This window comes from Ambystoma mexicanum, chromosome 4p (assembly GCF_040938575.1).
Source record: "Ambystoma mexicanum isolate Mex_15411 chromosome 4p, UKY_AmexF1_1, whole genome shotgun sequence".
NCBI lineage: Eukaryota > Metazoa > Chordata > Amphibia > Caudata > Ambystomatidae > Ambystoma > Ambystoma mexicanum.
The window spans coordinates 546,934,600-546,953,070 of record NC_090927.1 but is presented as its reverse complement, the minus strand read 5'-3'; the positions used below and the strand labels follow the sequence as shown (position 1 = coordinate 546,953,070).

At 46.8% G+C, this 18,471-nt stretch overlaps 1 protein-coding gene across 2 annotated transcripts in view; it reads right to left on the bottom strand.

Annotated features, from left to right (window-relative positions):
* ARHGEF10 (Rho guanine nucleotide exchange factor 10) overlaps window positions 1–18,471 on the bottom strand; it is a 1,326,864-nt gene that overhangs the window by 527,207 nt on the left and 781,186 nt on the right. For both annotated transcript variants that reach the window (XM_069606090.1, XM_069606091.1), the window contains exon 22: window positions 6,779–6,900. In XM_069606090.1, coding sequence (XP_069462191.1) covers window positions 6,779–6,900 — 122 coding nt within the window. The remainder of the gene's footprint in view (window positions 1–6,778; window positions 6,901–18,471) is intronic.

Genomic DNA, 18,471 nt, shown 5'->3' with positions numbered 1-18,471 from the left:
TACAGCAGCAAGGACTGCAAAGCTTGTCTATATCAGGTACAATCAGAGACCATGGAAGGAGAGTAAACCAAGGCTGAGCATGGAAGTGGAGACAGAGAACGAAGACAGTGAGAAGGAGACCGTTGAGTATCCCACTTGGAAGGAGAGTAAGCCAAAGAGGTGGTACGAGACAAGGGTCTGGGGAACCCAAAGACAGCTTGGAAAAGTATCCAGGCTATCCTTCCTTGTTGCAGTGGCCTGCGAGTCAGGCCTAAGGAGTCAAGACAAAGACCCTAACTGTTTATTGAGGATACAGAGTCTATTTGGATAAAGGTGGAAAGACTCTTGGGAAAGGGAATCAATCCCATGAGTCCTGTGTAATTTGTGTTAGCTTTTCTTCACCTTTTTGGATCTTTTTGCTTTGGAACTATAAGGTTGGGCTACAAGCAGACAGCCAAGAGACATTTTCCCTTTGCACTTTATGATAGGTTTAGCTTTTGAGGGATAGGTTAGGATTTGGACACCGACAGTTTCATTAGCTAGTTTAATTGATGCAGGGAAACTCCTCTTAGAGGTACAGTCAGTTAGGATTTCTCCCCCAAACAACTATTTGTTTGTTACCAGCAAAAGTATTTGCCAATCGACATGCCACCATTGTGTCTGACTCCTACTTCTACCACCTCACAGTATCGACTAAAATGTTCCCTCTATCAACGTATTCTTGTAAATGTGTCAGAACCTCTCATATCAAGATTTTTAATTGTGAATCGAGGAGGGAGATAGCTCGATATAGAGCAGGCGATTCTCTGTTTCCCTTTTAAAACTTGGGACTACGATGGGACTACTGCTCAATGACGAAAATCGGGGCCCAAAATGCCTCCCGAGTGTGATACATTTTTGCTGGTATAGCACCAGGCAAGCACTAGTTTTCACTATGTTAACCTTCTCATGTATCTCAGATTTTAGCACGGCCGAGAGGTTACTTTTCGCAAATTTACATGTATCATTAAACCAACCAAACTTCAAAAGAGACATCCATTTCGGGATTGCCAGAAACCTGGTCTAGCACCCTCCTCATGTGGCCAACGAAAGGCAGGCGCTTTCTGATCCCGATCCTGGGGGTGGTTTACGGCGGGAGGATCAAATGGGGGTGGGAGGCCAGACCAGGAAGACTGGGAGGAACCCTTTTTAACTTTCCCCATAATCTCTCCCTTTTTATGGCTTTTTGTCAAACACTATTAATAGAAAATCCTAATATGGAGAAAGTGAACTACATGTCCCATAATTCTAGGTACTGAGATGAAGAAGAGGACAGAAGAAGCATGTAAATGTAGAAGACAGCAATTAGGCCTAACAGCCTTTACAAGAGTCAGGCAATTGAAACCAGTTGCCTCACCTATGATGTATATGATGTATAAAAGAATGCAGCAGGAGAGAGAAGCAAGAAGCAGTTAGAGCAGGATCTGGAAGGCTGGCAGTAATAGTAGTAGCAGAAGTAGAAGAGCACGAGGCTGGCAATTTACAAGGAAGTGTGACCACTGGAAGGATGCCAGAGCATGGAAACAGCGGATTTCACCTGCAAGTTCTGAGAGGGTCCTGTGTTCACAAACCCTGCTTTGCCATGGCTGCACTGAGAAAGACATGCTGAGCGTTGAGGTTTTCTCAGGTGCACCTAGTGGCTGTAATTGCTACAGAGCCGTGACCGGGTTGAAGCCCGAAGCCGGTAGCAGGAAGCAAGCCAAGGGACAAAGGAGCAAGAAAGACTTTCAGTTGGCGGGGCCAGACCTGAGACACCTGTGCTGCAGAAGGGTGTGGGTCCCAAGTGTACCCAAGGCCGAAGTAGAAGTGGAAATATTTGGAAAGGTGAAGCAGCCCGCAACCGCAGTGTTCCTGGAGCCGATGAGTGAGGCTCGGCATTCAGGTTCACTTTGAAAACTTTCCTGGTAACAGTAATCAGCTTAAAAGTTACTTGTGTAAGAGTAGACACGAGTATAGACTGTTTGCCGTTGTGAAAGCATTACTAACAATGCAATTGTTTCATGCACACTTCTAGTGAAAGTCGTAGTGCTTGCGCAAGAAGAAAGTACCTCATTTTCCACTGTTGAACTGTTGCTATTGCCAGAATGTTCGCGTGTCTCCAATTGAAGTTTGAATGCTTACTTTCTAATTGTAACTGTTCTTAATCCGCCAGATTTGTAAATTCTAGGGGATTAAGGGGATTAAGAACAACAATCCCATTAGAGGGGACTCAGTGATCATTCCCCTGTTATAATAACAGTTACAATTAGACAGTATAATCTGACAAGAAATTATACGAATTTACATGCAAATAAGGAATCCGTCATAGGCATTTTTATAACATATATATTTATATAGTACTACCTGTAAACTGAAACTCAGAATTCTGCAACATCTGAGAGCCATTAAGAATTCTGATCCGACATATCCTATGGCTAAACATTTTAAATCTGAACATAACAATGATGTGAAAATGCTAACATTTTTTGCTGTGGCACATGTACCCCCTCATCCGAGGGGTGGGGGTGGTGATCGTATTCTGAGGCTGAGACAAGTTGAAACCAGATTTATTTTGGATCTTGACACTAAATTCCCCAGGGGTCATAATGTAGACGAGGAGCTACATACTTTCTTGGGTACCTAATTTTGTGCCCAAGTGTATTTATTGTTTTTCCTGCCATTTATGTCCTGTTTTCCTTTGTTGGGGTTATCTTGTTTTTCCAGTAGGACACTTTCTCATTTTGGTATTCCTGCCTCACCTTTGTTGGTTTTGTGCAGGTATTTATTGATTCAATTTTGTTTTCACACTTACTATTATTGTTCCCTTTTCTTTTATTACCTGCCTGTTTTAGCTGATTATTTTGCAATAGGGGAGCGTTTCTTAATTATGTCTTGTTTATTTTGGTGGCTTACATGCAGCTTCTTGTTCTATATATTTGTGTTGTTCCCTTCACTCTTTGACATTGTTTTATTGTTCCTCAATGCTTTGAATCTATTGGTCTAGCCGACTGCGTGCTCTGGATTTGTCATGCTGTGTTTTAGCCTTCGGCTTTGTGTACTCTTTCATCATGGTTTGCTATTACTGCCTTTGCACTTGCACTTTGATGAACTAGCTGCTATTTTTTGCAATTTTTGCACAGTCTATCATGTTGATGCACTTGCACTTTATAACATCCTCTAATTTTGAGGTTGGTTAGGCACATTGTTGCCTTGCTGCTCTATCTGTTTATTTGCACTGTACAACTGACTTCTGACGATCTAGCTGCTATTTTTGCTGTTTGCACAAATTATCTTGCTGGCTGTATTACCATGCTGACATTTTTTAACTTTTAGGTCTAGTCCTACTGTTTTTAACCTGATTTTACATCTAATCTTGGTTGACACGTTTTATTGCTATTGTATTGTATTTTCTACTTAAGTGTTGGGAATGACAATTTGTTCATGAGGCTGATTGTGCATTTACATGGGGTGATTTCCAATGTTGGTTCATTTATTTTGAGTGTGGTTTATTACATCATTTATGCTATGTGGTCATCATACTGCTATTTAATGCACTGTGCATTGATGTTTAGCAAGGTCTGCATCTAGATATTGATATATGTATAAGGGTGTTTTCCTTATATGGAGACTATTGTGTTTCACACTATGGTTTACACCTTGGTCAGTTTCACTTTGCATCCACTGATCATTGACAGAGGTTTTGCTTAAGCACTGTGCTTTCATTTTTCTGTTTCAGCATGTTTACACACTCCTCTCCAACATGGCCGCCCCTGTTCCCTCATGTGTTGGTAGCAGCTTTTGCCATTGACATAGTTAAGGGACTGTTGCTAGTGGTGTATTTATCACTGCCCAACCCTCTCCCCCTCACGTGATCAAGCGCTCAGTATAGCGCGAAACGCGTTGTTTGCAGGCCGCTTCACTTAGGCGTCCTGCTGTCTTGTCCTCTATGTGCTGCTTTGTGTCGTGCATTTGTTTTTTGCACGATGCATTTGTTTTTTTTTAATATTCTGTATTAACATTAAAGACATCAGTAATTGTTTCACTGTGTATGCAGTGTTTCTTCTGACCCCCTACTGAACCTGGCACTTGTTTCTCTATGCCTGCGGGAGTGCGATTAGCTTTTTCCTCCTTTTTTGCTAATATATATCACTTACTAACCCCACCTCTGGATACAATACCACACTGAAGTCATTTTTTTACGTATATGTGCCTTGTGGAAAGTGCCATTGTGTGTTTTGAATTTTGATTAATGTTTTTAGTAATATGTAATGTTTTGAATAAAAATTGTGCTTAAAAGATTATTGTTGAATTTGGCTGTAAGAGAGATGTTTGGGAGTAAGAAACCAATTTCCTTTTGTAAAGGCCCACCTTGTCTACAGCAGATTGAGATAGGGGTAGTTGATTTGTTGTTCTATTTTTTCTGCTTTGTCTCCCTATACAAATCTAACCCATCTTTGATAAATAAAAATTGGGATTTACCCATCCTATTCACTCTTGTAACGTTAAAAACAAATATTCTTTAAACCCAGAAGTTGTTGTAATAAAGAAGAACGAGCATTACCCCAAGCCAAGAGGCAAACCCTTTCTATAGTGAAGCAAGTCAGTTCAGATCTATCCACCTAATGTACGAAGTTGTTACAGGTCGAATGTCCTCTGATGCAAGTTTGATGTTGTTGCGTGAAGTTGTAAGCATGGCAATACAGCTTCAAGGTAACTGCTGGAGCCATAAAGGTGTGACTAAAGCTCAGCAAAGGAGCTGGGTGCTTGTAAAATAGACTGAACAAATAATCTGTAATGCTGAGACTGTTGAATTTGAAAGAAGGTCAGTCTTGTTTCAGAGGCAGGGTATACTTGTGGTAGTAAGGCAGACACAAGAGGCTAGGAGGCTGCCCTTTCCTTGGAGTGTAGGAAAGAACAGTGCAAGATGAATGAGAAATAGCAGAACTGTGGTTGTGTATAACACTGTCAGAGGATATTAAGCTGAAGTTGATTGAAGTAGTCCCATACTGTGGAACAAGAGAGTCTGTTCCCACGGCACTAGTAATAGAAGGGTGGTTATCAAGAGAATGCAACAACCAGACAATAAGCATCCTGACAATTATACCAAATACACTGCAGAGGGTATGAACATTTGTAAAGTTGTAGAAGGAGGAATTGTTATTCTATCCTTTTAACTGTGACAAAACAATCTTGGAAGGAGAATATCCAGGATTACCTTTGGTGCTATTTTCTGGTCTGAAAGTGGAAGGGGATTCTTTCAACTGAAGGCTGAAGAGCTATTACCAGCAGATGTCTGTTTGATACACTTTTGGTTTACTTGGAACTTATAAGAACTGGTTCAAAACTTTACTTTTTCCTTTTGTACATTTGGGAAGTTGACTTTGGACAATCCTGGGGAAGAGATTTACCCAGTACAGGTGACAGTCATCCGAAATACTGGTTAATTGTTGTTTATTCTTTGAGTTTTTTCGGTTGCACTTTGAATGTTTTGTTGTTTAGTGTGAGGACCAGTTTGTTTATGTTTGGAGTTATTCCCTTAGCATTTAGTCTAGGTAGGGAATTCCATGATAGGGTAGGTTTAGCAAGGATTCATTTGAAACCTTTTTCTATATTCAAATGTTTAATGTTGAGAAAACCATAAGCAGTTGTCCGCCTCACATTACTGAACCCTCACACTTATGACAATTACATATCATTTTGGACAATTATTCCTGATAGCATGCTGAAACAGCTTTGGAAAAGCATCCGGATTGAGAATGGTGTTTAATACATCAGCCTTTGAGCCTATAATTGTGCATTGGCAATAATTACTAATGCTATAATCCCAACAGTTTATTCTCCTGTTTGAGGATACTGTGTCATTATAACTGTGCTGAATATTTACCATTTCGCTATGTCTAGGGTCAGTGATAAAACTGATAACTAAACACGTCGAATACAGGACTGAATTCAGTGACACTTTTCCATCTATTCACAGCAAAACAAAATAAATCTATGATCGTTTTGCCATTTTGGCCAATGAAAGTACAATTCCAAGGTATATCCTTGCTGTGTCTTCCATTGAGCAAGTACATTCCTCACTCCATGAACCAATGGTACAATTTTAAGCCATTTGCACACAAACAGAGATCTAAAATGTCAGGTGGTGGCATTTTGTCAACCGTGTCGTCTGTGGAGTCAAATGAATCTGGTGGTGGTCCAGTGTCAATTTTAAGGTTAAAATCTCCACCAAGGATATAGCAGGAAAAACCATGATCATCTCTAGCCATCAGGCCATCCATTCTCAATTGTATATATATACATCATACTTTATAATAAAAGGCCAGACGTATGTTTGTCCTAAGCCGACATGCGCTCACTTTGCCTGTTACCACTGCTAGATGGTGTTGTTGCCTTACACATACAACAATAAGACTTCAAGTTGCGCAGTAGAGACTGCCCGCTTTGCCTGTTATCACCGCTAGAGGGAGCTGTTGCCTTACACATATGATAATAAGATTTCAAATGTATCTTCCAGGTAAGCAAAATGTGTATTTCAAAAATGATAACACACAATTAGCTGCAGAAAAAGCCCAAGATAGGGATAGCACATTAACAGCATACTTCAAGTTGCATACGCTAAGAAAATATATACATTGAAAAAACATATAAACAGAGATTCATTTGATTAAGCCGCACCAATACAGATTTAACAAAAACAATAACGGGAGACCGCCACCCAACACAACTTTGGCCCATGTACACATGCTTTTGCACTAGTATATTATAATGGGATATTTACCTTAAATTCCTGATGCTTTGACATCATGACCGGCATGTGTCCAAGAAGGAGGGGGTGCTTTTCTTGTTTTATTTGATTGCCATCATCTTCTATACAAAACCATCCAAACTGATTGTCTTCTTCTGCCATTGTCATGGGAAGCAAAAAGTAATAACATTTATTAATTAAAATTGCAGTTAAACAGCATGCACCAAAAACAATTTTATTAGGAACAAACACAGACCTAGAGTAATGGCAATTGACTTTCTTGTTCTTAATGTTTACCACAAATGAAATTCAAGTTCAAAGTATTAACGACAATATTTCAACATTGATCAGTCTTCACATTGCTAAATATCAATACATTAAGAACAAGAGACAGTGGCAGAGCTAGGAAGGGTGGGCTTAGGTTACCCCCAAATGCTCCCTTCAGTCCCTGGTGTGCCATCCCATGCACTTGGCTGGAACAGTTGTGAGGAGGCTGTGGCACAATCACTCTATTGCAGTTTGGAAGTCTGTGGTGGACCCAACAAGTTTTTGAAAACCTCACTATAAGGTCTGCCATTGTGCTGATTGGCTCAAAAGGATGTAGAAGCCGGGCAAACACCAAGGACTGCGTATATCTATTGTTGCATCAGTAAAGACGGTGTTCTTTCTCGGCACGCCCACCACATGATTGAGAGCCTGTTGCACTGGGCAGCCTTACCTGCACTTCCTAGGTAATGGTTCCGATCTTCTGACATTTTCACCCAGCTCAGAGTGCTTTAAAATGTAGCAGGCCATAATGTATGATTGAGAGTCTGATAAATATTTGCCAGATATGAAATGCAAAATACAAGTACCTTCAATTCTGTGAGAGTCTATGAACAGAAGCACACTGAATGACGCAGCACATATTGTAATGAAGTCTTATGTTTTATGCTACCTGAAATTGCTCTTTCTTGTTTTTCTTCCACAAATTTCACACCTCTGTATTCAGTCTACCCAAAATCCTTGGAACCTTTGTTCACCTCCTTGGAACCTTTATTCACCAAATAAATTACAGTGAAACACACCTTTTGAGTTTTGAGTACCCTGTTGATCACTAGGCTAAGACAGTATGCTTGTCTGTTAGAAAAGTACATTCTTTAAAACACATGCCAAGATGTTGGAATACTGTGTATCCTTCTACAGGTTGGTCTGCCTTTTGCAGTTTTTAGGCCATTATCTATTTTCATTTATTTGGGGTCTTAATACGGCATATCAATGCATTGCATTCATTAAGATTTATGACAGTGACCTGCAGGTTAGAAACGCACATTTGCATTGGGTGTCTTAACTCACTGAGCTGTTTTACCAGCTTAACATATTATAGAACAATTATACAAATGAATTACAAACATAAAAAAGAACAATTAAAAAGAACAATTAAAAAGAACATGTCTTTGGAAGTTTACTTGCCAGGAGGCATCACTGTGAGAAATGTGTGGATCCTATGTCAACTTAAAATTACCAAATCCCCATGGCCGTCATTTGGGGGTTGTCAGGGGTAGCATCTGCTACCCATGGATCCCCCTCTGCTACCCCTAGACATGTCCTTGTGACCCCTGGGCTACTGGACAAAGAGGCAGTGCCAAGAGCAGAAATCTGTGTTGCACCTGAAAAAGGCAGTTGTAAATGAAGCTAAATGTGCCACAGCTTTTGTTCACTGGGAATCTAGATCTCGTTAGCTGGAGAAATAACAAGGATGCAGGGAAAACCATGAAGAAGTCATCACTAACAAGTTGGAAGTTCATTATTGAAGAATATCTGAATGGTTGGGTTCAGAGGCGGGGCTGTCTGTGCAGCTCATAGCCAGTACTGTAGCAACAGGAAGGGTATGGGGGCGAGGGCTAGCTAGCTGGGAATGGGCAAGCATGAACGCAAATCTCATCAGTGTTTCTCGTCATCTGCTTTGCTCATCCAGTGAACCACTGGGCCTGTGATAAGAGGGGTGGACCCTGTCCTGTCCCCGGCCTAGGGATAAGCGCGCATGCAGGTCGCGGCAATAACAAGGCTGACACGGAGAGACTCTATTCAACTTCCTTCTTTATTCGTGCCTCAACTGTAACTAACTTGCCCCCGCCCCTCCCACGTCACTTCCCCTCTTTTCCCGCCCCGGGTCCCTCCCGCCCCCGTCGTCCAGGATACGTCAACATGACAGACCCCAGTGGCTTCTGCCTCCAATACTGCCTAGGCACTGTGTGACCTGACCCAGATCGGCCAGACCTGCATCACAGACACATTGTGGATAGATGCAAGGGGACATAATTTATTTACATGACATTGCCCTATTCCTTTGAAGTAAACCATCCGTTGCTTCCTCAAACAAAAAATATATATATTTGGAAAGATAGCTCAGGGGCAACACACTTGATTTGGGAACAAGAGAATGCAGTGCAACGTGGGTTCAGTTCCTGATCCAGTGCTTAGAAGTTGGATAAGGCTGGTATTAAGCAAGATATAAAGGATATAAAGGATGTCTGCGCTTTGCGGTTCAAGCCTCTTCGAGATGCCCTGTCTATTTACAGTTTAGCCCGAATGATTTACAATAGTCCAGGTTGTTGTGTTGGACGTCAGCTTACATTCAAAGTAATTTGGTAATATGGGACTATGCACACTGATATTAAAGCTACATATGGTGATCCATTCTTGTATGAAATGTATATCGCATTACAGTACTATCGTAACCATATTTTTTTACTGAGGAACAATGCTATGTGATACCACTTCCTGTTTTGTCAAGGGGTGAAATGTTCTGTTCCATCACTTCTGGTGATGTCACCTGGGGTTGGGGTCAAATGACATCACTTCCTGTGATTTTTATAATTGTTCTTTTATCACGGACTTAATACCAACAAGTGGATTCTAAGCACGGGATCAGGATTCAAACATGTGTTGCGCTGCTTTGTCTTGCTTCCAAGACAAACACACTGCCCCTGAGCTATCCTTCCTGTCATCAGAGGTCAAGGGTCATGTGATGTCACTTTCACTTCCCCAGGCATTTTGGTGAAATTACGTCCCTGCAAATCCCCCTCCCACACCCTGCACCAGACTTCCCCCAACTGCCCAGGCAAATATCACAATCGTTTTAAATACAAGAACTGAACAATTGCAGAGCTTTCCAAGGGAGCACCTGGGGTCACATCTGAATTCCATGTCAAGGTAGCACTCGCAGAAAGGTGAACTAGGATTCTGCTCTGTTCTGGAATACACTCTTTGACATGCCAGGACCAGCAGACATGGGGTCCTTTCAAATAACTCCTCATGGTGTTCAAGGTGGTGGTTGTAGTGGTTTTGTCTGTCTCTAGTGCATTTCTAGCTCTGTTTCTCTTACTTGGCCTTGGATTGGATTTTGCCTATTTAAGTGCATCCCTATAATATGGCTTTCACCCCCACTCTTGGTAGTGGACATGGGCGGTAACGGCCCGCCAGCCTGATGCTAGGTAGGCCCAAGCGTAGGTCTGCCCCTCAGAGCAGGGGTGAAAGTAGGTGCGGAAGCTTTTTTTTTTCTCTGGAGATTGGCTGCACAAGCAATGGCAATCTCCTGAGAATAAAAACAATAAAAGGATGGCCAACACCATAGGGAAAAGGGAGCAAGTCCCCTTTCCAAGTGTATGGCGGCCAGGAGCAGGAGGAACTGTGGTACCAGAGCACAAAGCTAAGGTCCAGCAGGTATGTGGGGATGGAGGGAGAGGGTGAGGAAGGGGTATGGTTTGTTTTGGGGGCAGGGGCAACAGGGAGAGGCTGCTAGTACCTTCCGCACACAATGCCAAATTCACGGTTCTCTTTCGTCATGGTCACTTGTGCAGCCTTCAAGATTCTTTGGAGGCAACGATTGTTCACCGGGATGCCCAAGGTCTCTCCACTCCTTGATTCTGCTTCTCGGCCTGCCGTCCTGCTCCACGTGCTTCTCTGCTGCCCTGGAAGAACTGCTCCTTCTCGTGCCTTGCATTGCATTGCCTTGCTCAGAGTCGGTCCCAGTGCTCCACCTTTTATCGTGCAGCGAAAGTCAATAAGTATCAGGTGTATGCAATTGTGGTCAATTGCCTGACTCTGCCTGACCGTACTAACGGGACATGTCTGGTGTAATGTTTGAGTGTTAGTCTTCGTTCAGTGTTTGTGCAGGAAAGGTGGGGAAGGTTGGAAAATCGGAATATCCGTAAAAATGGGAAATGGGATGTTGAAAGGGGAGGGATACCACGTCTCACCATTGGCTATCTCACCCCCACCCCCAAAGGACCCCTCACCCAGGTGATCCTCCCACACTGTTCCACCCCAAGGTCTGGATCCAAAGGCAAAGGCCATGCCCTGGCCACCTGAGCAAGAGATCCCCAGGGACTAGACTGTGAGACACCCTCTGGTAAAGGTACCTTTAACCATGAAAGCATTCATGACTACATCTCTTCCCAGTAATTTAGGATTTATGTGATGATGGGATGAGGAGGATGATGATATTGTTCCGGGTACAGGCCAATTGACCTTTGATCTCTGTCCAAAAGAACATGTGTGATTACAGGTAGTTGTTGAGCAGAAAGTGCTACAGGAATTCGTTCATGTTTCCAGTCTGGATCTGTTCTGGTTGTCCCAGGATGCAAATGTTGTTCCTAATCAAGCATACCTCTAAACACTTATTAGAGAATAGATTTTTTTTAACAACTTTATTTATTTTGGTTACAGCATAACAAACAGATTATCCACATCACTGTCGACATACGTGGAATCTGTTCAGTCCCCCCCCTCGGCAGCCCCCAACGTGACCCCCCCCACCATGTTCGTGAGGCTCTGGTGGACTGGGGAGCCGTCGGGGCTCCGTGGCCCTAGAAAGTTCGTCACAAGGCAAGGTTGGAAAGTCAGCGCTGGGAATCGGCTATGTTAATCCAGCACTGGAGCCCAGCAGTCCTTCTCTCGCCGCTGTGACTTTCTCAGCCACCAGTTTTTCCCAAACTTTTATCCACCACATATGGAAGAAGGACCCCCGTTCCCCACAGTGCATCCAGCAGCTCAGATCTATAGATGTGTTGCAATGATTCAGGCAAAATGGGGAGTAGTACCAGCGGTGGAGAAGCTTTAGGGTGCATTCCTTGTTCGGGACACATCTGGAGGTCGAGTTGATCCTTGTCCTTATCTCCACCCACGTCTGGTCCTCGATGGGGTGTCCCAGCTCCGATTCCCATCTGGCCATGTATGGGGGGTCTAACTTTTAACATATCTTCTTGAAGGAGGAGATATAGCTTGGTGATCCGCCCTCGGTGTGCGTCTTCCTTCAGCGCATGTTCGAGGGGGTGTAGGTCCCGAGTAGCCCCTTGACGAACCGCCGGCTGCGAGGTCCAGTGGCGCAGTTGAGCATATGTAAACCTCTCCCTCTCTGTCAACTGGAAGCGTCCCTTGCATCCCTCGAAGCTGAGCGGGGTATTGCCCTTGTAGAGTTGAGAGAGGGACCGAAGGCCTCCCGCAGTCCATCGGCTGAAGTTTGCTGCCTCCATTCCTGGCGAGAAGTCAGGGTTTCAGATGACCGGAGAGAGCGGGCTCAGGCCTTTAGACAACTTCTTCCTTCGCGGGCCCATGAACATGTGTCTAGAGTTGCTTTGGTAGTCGATAGCATCTGTGGTCCTCGGCTCCTGAGGGCCCCTGGGACATGTAGTAGGGAGTTTAGCTGTGGCTGACATTTAACTTGCTCAATACGAGTCCACTTCGGGAGGGGGGACTCTTGTTCAGCCCAGGCAGAGGCGCTCGCCAGTTGGGCCACCAAGAAATAGTTCATGAGGTTGAGCAGACCTAGGTCACCCCATTTAGCTGCTCCTGTCATGACTTTCATAGGTATTCTAGCCCTGCGCCCCCTCGAGACAAATTTTGCATGCTTCCTCTGTAGTTGCTCCAAGGCTTGATTCGGGGGGGACCGGGAAACCGGATCACAGATATAGCAATATAGGGAGGAAGTTCATTTTGCATGCTGTAACCTGTCCCAGTAGGGAGATTTCTTGGCTGTCCCAGCGTTGCAGGTCATTCTCCAGCTCCTTGAATAAGGGGGAGAGGTGGCTGCGTATAGCTGTTTCGGGTCCGCAGTGAGGCGTATCCTTAGGCAGGCTGATGAAACGGTGCTCCATGTCAACGGGAAAAACGCTTGGGGGGTAGCTATGTGGGGAGCATCTAAATTAACGTCCAGTGCCTCCGATTTGGAATAGTTCACCTAGAATCCCGCCACTTGTTCAACGCCTCCAGTTCATTTAGAACGGCGGGTAAAGAGGCCTGGCAGTTGGTGATGGAGATCATCACATCGTCGGCATACAAGAAAATCTTGAACTGCTCACCGTTTATGCTCAGCCCAGTAATTTTGTCATTGGATCGTGTCCTTTGGGCGAATGGTTTCATGACCGGGGCAAAGATCAGTGGAGAGAGTGGGCAGCCTTGCCTCGTCCCACACGAGAGCGGCATCGGGGTTGAGGTCTTTTGGTTCAGTCGCAGTGATGTTTTCGGGGCTTTATAGTTGGCTAATACCTTTGGAATGTACGGCCAAACTGTAATGCCTCCAATGTGAGCCGCATAAAGTTCCAGTCCACCCTATCGAAGGCTTTGGTGGCATCCAAGGTTAGGACTGCCATGCCCCGTCGATCTGGAGTCGCCACTTCGATGAGATTGAGCGCTCGGTGGATGTTGTCCACAGTGCTTCTTCTTCTGATGAATCCCGCTTGGTCTTGATCTATGATGGATGGTAGGACTAGCGGCAGCCTGTTCACCAGTACTTTTGAGTATGCGTTTGCGTCCACATTAAGAAGTGATATCGGTCTATACGATGAACATTCTTTCGGGTCTTTGCCAGGTTTCAGGAGCATGATTGTGGTGGACTCTTGCATAGAAGGGGCTATGGTGCCTGTGTCCCAGAAGGAGTTAAAGAGCTCTGTCACTGGGCGCAGAAGCAGGGGGCGAAAGAGTTTGTAAAACTTGGGTGGGAAGCCATATGGTCCTGGGGTCCGGGGCTTCATGGATTTGAGTGTTTCCTCCACTTCTTCAGTCGTAATTGGGGCTTCCAGGGTGGTTCTGTCCGTTTTCTGAGAGGTGCGGTAGCCGGGCGCCTGCTATAAATTGTTCCTGAAAAGCCTGTGGGCGAGGGGCAGAGGTCAAAGTGTCGGCTAGATGGGCCACCGCTACTTGTAGTTTTGCCCCTTCCCCATACCGAGTTCTACACTCTGGGTCCTTCAGGTCGATGATGTGGTTCCGTCGGCGGGTTCTGGCTAATCTATTAGCTTTATTGCCATTTACATAATAGCTCTGCTTTGTCCTAATCAGGGACAGGGCCATATCCTCGGCGTAGTGAGCCTCCAGTTTCGTGTGGGCTAACCTCACCAGTGTGGCCGTTTTTTGTGACCATTTCATCTTCAGGGTCGCATCTGTCTAAGCCATCTCCCCATCCAGCTGGTTCTTTCTTATGGTTCGCCTATTCCTATATGCGGCGGCCTGGGCTATCAATTCCCCCCTAATTACGGTCTTCATGGCTTCCCATCTTATTGCGGTAAAGGTGAGATCGGGGATTGGGGGGTTTCCTTAAAATAGTTATTGATCGCCTTCGATAGTGCATTGCGCACGGCCATGTCATGTAACATCGGCTCGTATAGGGACCAACGGCGTCTTTCCGGAGGGTCCGGGTCAAAGATCCTTGTAGTGGGAAGAATTGGGGTATGGTCAGACAGAACCCTCGTGCCGATTTCCACTTCATTTGTGAACTGCAGGAGCTGCGGGCTTGCTAGGATCAGGCCTATTCGGGATGAGGAGCGGTGGACGTGGGAGAAAAATGAATAGTCTGCTGTATCCGGATGGGGGACCCTCCAGGTGTCTGCCACACCCAGGGTTCTGAACAGGTGACAAAGGCCTAGAGCAATCTTGAAGTCCCTGGGAGATGGGGCACCCGTCTTGTCCAGCAAGGGATTGGGAACCCCACTGAAATCACCGCCCAGGACCACCTGGCCCTCGAGAAAGGGGAGAAGAGACAACTGCAGGACTGCGAAGAAGGTCTCCTGTCCGTCGTTAGGCACGTAGACAGCGATCAGCATGTGGAGTTGGCCATAAAGATCCCCTTTAATCACCATGAATCTGCCATCTGGGCTCAGCAGAATCCCCCTCTCCTTAAAGGGGGTGCCTTTCGCCAGCAGAATCGCTGTGCCCCCTCTCTTGCTGGTTCCCAAAGCCAGGTATTGTGTTGGGAACGGCCAGCATCATAGCCTAGGGAAGTCCTCTGCTAAGAGGTGCATCTCCTGGAGGAACACCACTGAGGCCTGGAGGTCCTGCAAGCGTCGGAGAGTGGACCTGCGTTTTACGGGAGAGGTCAGGCCCCAAACATTCAGTGAGATATAACGTAGCTTGGTATGTGTTGCGGGGGGTCTGCAGGTCGCCTTCAGTGGTCGAGTGGGTTGTGAGGGGGAAGTATCCATCAGATGGAGGGAGTCTTCCAGTGGAAGGTTGTAAACACAGGTCAGCTGCAACCGGGTTTTAACATTATCCAAACCAGGGCCAAATTTGGCCCAGTAACCAAGAGGGCTGGGAAGGGGCCCAACCCAACAAAAAGGAAAAAACTAAAAGTCAACCAATTTAGTCTCAGTGGGCCTTGGGCCAGAGTGACTGTCCATCCACTCGGCTGGGGCATTACGTGGGATGCCCGGGTGCCGAGAGTGTAGGTTCCGCATGGAGAATCAACTGTTGGTTATTAGTCGTGTGCGATGGGGGGCTTCCCTCCTTTCGGGACTTTCATCCAGCAACTGCGCTGTGACCTTGGCGTTGAGCTGCGTGTTTTGTATGCTGGGGTGGCAGTCAGATCTTCAGGGGTCGAGGGCTCTCCACCCATGATGCTGCAGGCTTCCTCAAGAACGTGGATCACCCTTGTCTAACCCTCAAACGGTAATTGGAGCGAGGTCGGGTAGAGCCACCGATATTTGATCTTTTGATCCTGCAAGAAAGTAGTCAGAGGCCGCAGGGCTCTCCGACATTGAACTGTTGAGGGGGCCAGGTCCTGAAAAAGCTGTATGGTGGGTCCCTGGTATGTAAGGTCACCTTGTGAGCGGCTGGCCATCATAATTTCTTGTTTTGTGGTGGAAAAGTGGACTTTGGTGATCACCTCAGGGGTAGCGGTCATAGGGGTACCCCTGCGACCGTGCTGTCTATGGGTGCGGTCCAGCAGGAGCAGTGACTTATCACAGTCCGGGAGGAGGGTCCAGAAGAGATCCCCAAAGTAGGCAGGAAGGTCTTGGTCAGATATCGAGGTGGGGACCCCTCTGATGCGGATGTTATTACTGCGGGCCCTATTTTCCAAGTCTTCCTGTTTGCGGTGCACACTCTCGGTATTGTCCTCCAGAAACTAGAGTTTCCATTGCAGCTCTGCTATCTGAGCCAAGTGTTCCAAGACTTGATCTTCTGTGTCCCCAACCCTATGTTCCACCACCTCTACGCGGTTGTCCAGGCCCTCTTAGTCGTGACCTCTGACATACAGTTACAGAACTTCATCTTGATATCAGCTGAAAGGGCCTGGATTTCTTCCTTTGTGGCCCATAGACCCTGGGATCTCATAGGCGATGAGGGCTGGGCCAAGGGGGGGGTCCGGCTGTTTGGATTTATCTTTCGGCTGCAGCAGGTTGGCTATGTTCTCCGACTTTGGGCCCTTATGCTTAAACATCTTGGTGCCTGGGCCGCAGTCTGTTCGGATTGGTGTTTTCAGGTGGCTTCTGATGAAGGTGGCCCAACGCGATATGGGAGCGGGTGCAGAGTGGGCCCCTTATCTCCCCTAGCTGGAAGCACAGGTCTCAGCAAAGTGATATGGTGGGTGCCCCTCCCTTGTTAGTGGAGGCCACCTGGCTAAGGCAAGTGAAGAGCTCGGCGTCCCCTGCAGCTGTCTGAAGAGTAGGTCAGGCCCCTTACCGCCAGATCTCTGTGTTGGTGGCGGGATTTGGGCTGTTTCAAGGGCCAGGCTGAACCAAGCCGGAGTGAAAGGCTAGAGTCGGGAGCCCTGCTGCAGCAAGCTTTCAGTAGTGCATAGCAGGGGAGAGGGTCCCAATGTTCCTTGCAAGATCCACGGGAACAGGGGCGAAGGAGGGCCAGAGGGGCTGTCACGGCAGGCAGGAGCTCCCCACAGCTAGGCCGCCCTGAGCCCCTCCCAGCAGGTGCTGGGGCCAGCGGGCCCACTGCAGGTGAAGAGGGAGTGCAGGCAAGGAGGAAGACCGGCCCCGACCGATGCTGGGCCCGCAGTGGTGGGTGGGTGAGAAGAGATCCCACTGCGGTGCCTCGGAGCTCCGGAGGAAACAGGGCAGAGGAGCAGCGCAGGCACCGACGCAGCCGGGTCCCTGGTCTGCGGGGTCCCCGCAGCCCTCCGGCGCTCCTCCACGCCACGGGCAGTCTTCCCCGCTCTCTCCGGCTGCATGCTGGTGGGCCGTGTCGGGTGCACCGGCCACTCCTTAGATGCTGCTATGGCCATCCGGCGCCTATGCTGTAGTCTTCACTGGTGGGTGGGGTAGGGGGCTCAATGCAGGTGGGCATAAGCCTCTGTGGCTGTCTCCGTCTCCTCGACTTGGCGCCTCCACATGGCCGCCATCTTGGGCACCAAGTGCAGGCCCCGGGACGGACCCCACCGGCCAGGCAAGCAGAGTTTTCCCTGCTCTGATTCTCGCTCAGGATCGGGCTGCAGCCTCTCAGGATGTTCCACCGTCTGTCTGTTTCCATGCCGGGAGTTGTGCTAACAGACGGGCATTTAGTGGCAAAAGACTGGGCGTCCCACGGAGCTCTTAGCGAGGCGTCCGAATCGTCAGAGCTTCAAGCCACGCCCCCCCTTGTTCGAGAATATTTATGTTAGTGTTGAGTTGGTCATGTCTGCTTGTAAGTCTGTAACTTTGTTCCCACTATCCCAGTTTGTTGTTCCACCTCTGCGATTGTCTAATAAGTTCCTAAATCTTTGGGTTGGATGTCTTGGCTCAGAAGGCAAACATCTATTTTCTGTCTCATGCCATTCATGCTGGTATTAAGGGCTAACAGAAAAGGTCACAGTGTTGCATCCTCTTCCATGTTCTGTGCCTGATTCATCGTAGAAGTATGGAAGTAGCTGAGGTGCAAGGGTGGGGGTTTGACTTGCTTCCTGTCAAGCTGGTGTATCAAGCCATCCATCTTGCCTTGTTTTCTTTTTATTGTTTACCTTTTGACATCAGGGATGTGCACTATGGTCGCAGTACAAAAAATGTACCAACAGAGCTTGACCATGTGATACCAACGCTGGGAAGGAGGGTGTTGCCACCCCCGTAGGCGATAACGAATGAGAAATAAACACTAAGAGACCAGATCCAGGGAACTGGGGGAGGGGGTTTCACATACAGGAGAGTGCACAATCACCTCAGTGCATGCATTACAAGCTATATGGTAGATGTGGGTTTGAACGCCATCTTGGCGATTGGCAGCCATGTTAGAATTTCGGCCCAAGCATTGCCAACAGAATTTTGTGTGTTAGTATTCGATCCCTTGCATGAGCACGAACACCAGCCCCACCCCCACCCCAGCCAGGTCTCACAGAGTAAGAGATCCTCCATTGTTGCAAAAGTTGTAAGCCCTTGCGCCCTGGGAAGAATGCGCCCTGCAAGGTCATGAGAAGGGAGCAGAGCGCATCTTTGCAGTACAACCCCATAAAACAGATAGCAAGGCCCACCTGCCCCTAATTATCCCCCACAAGA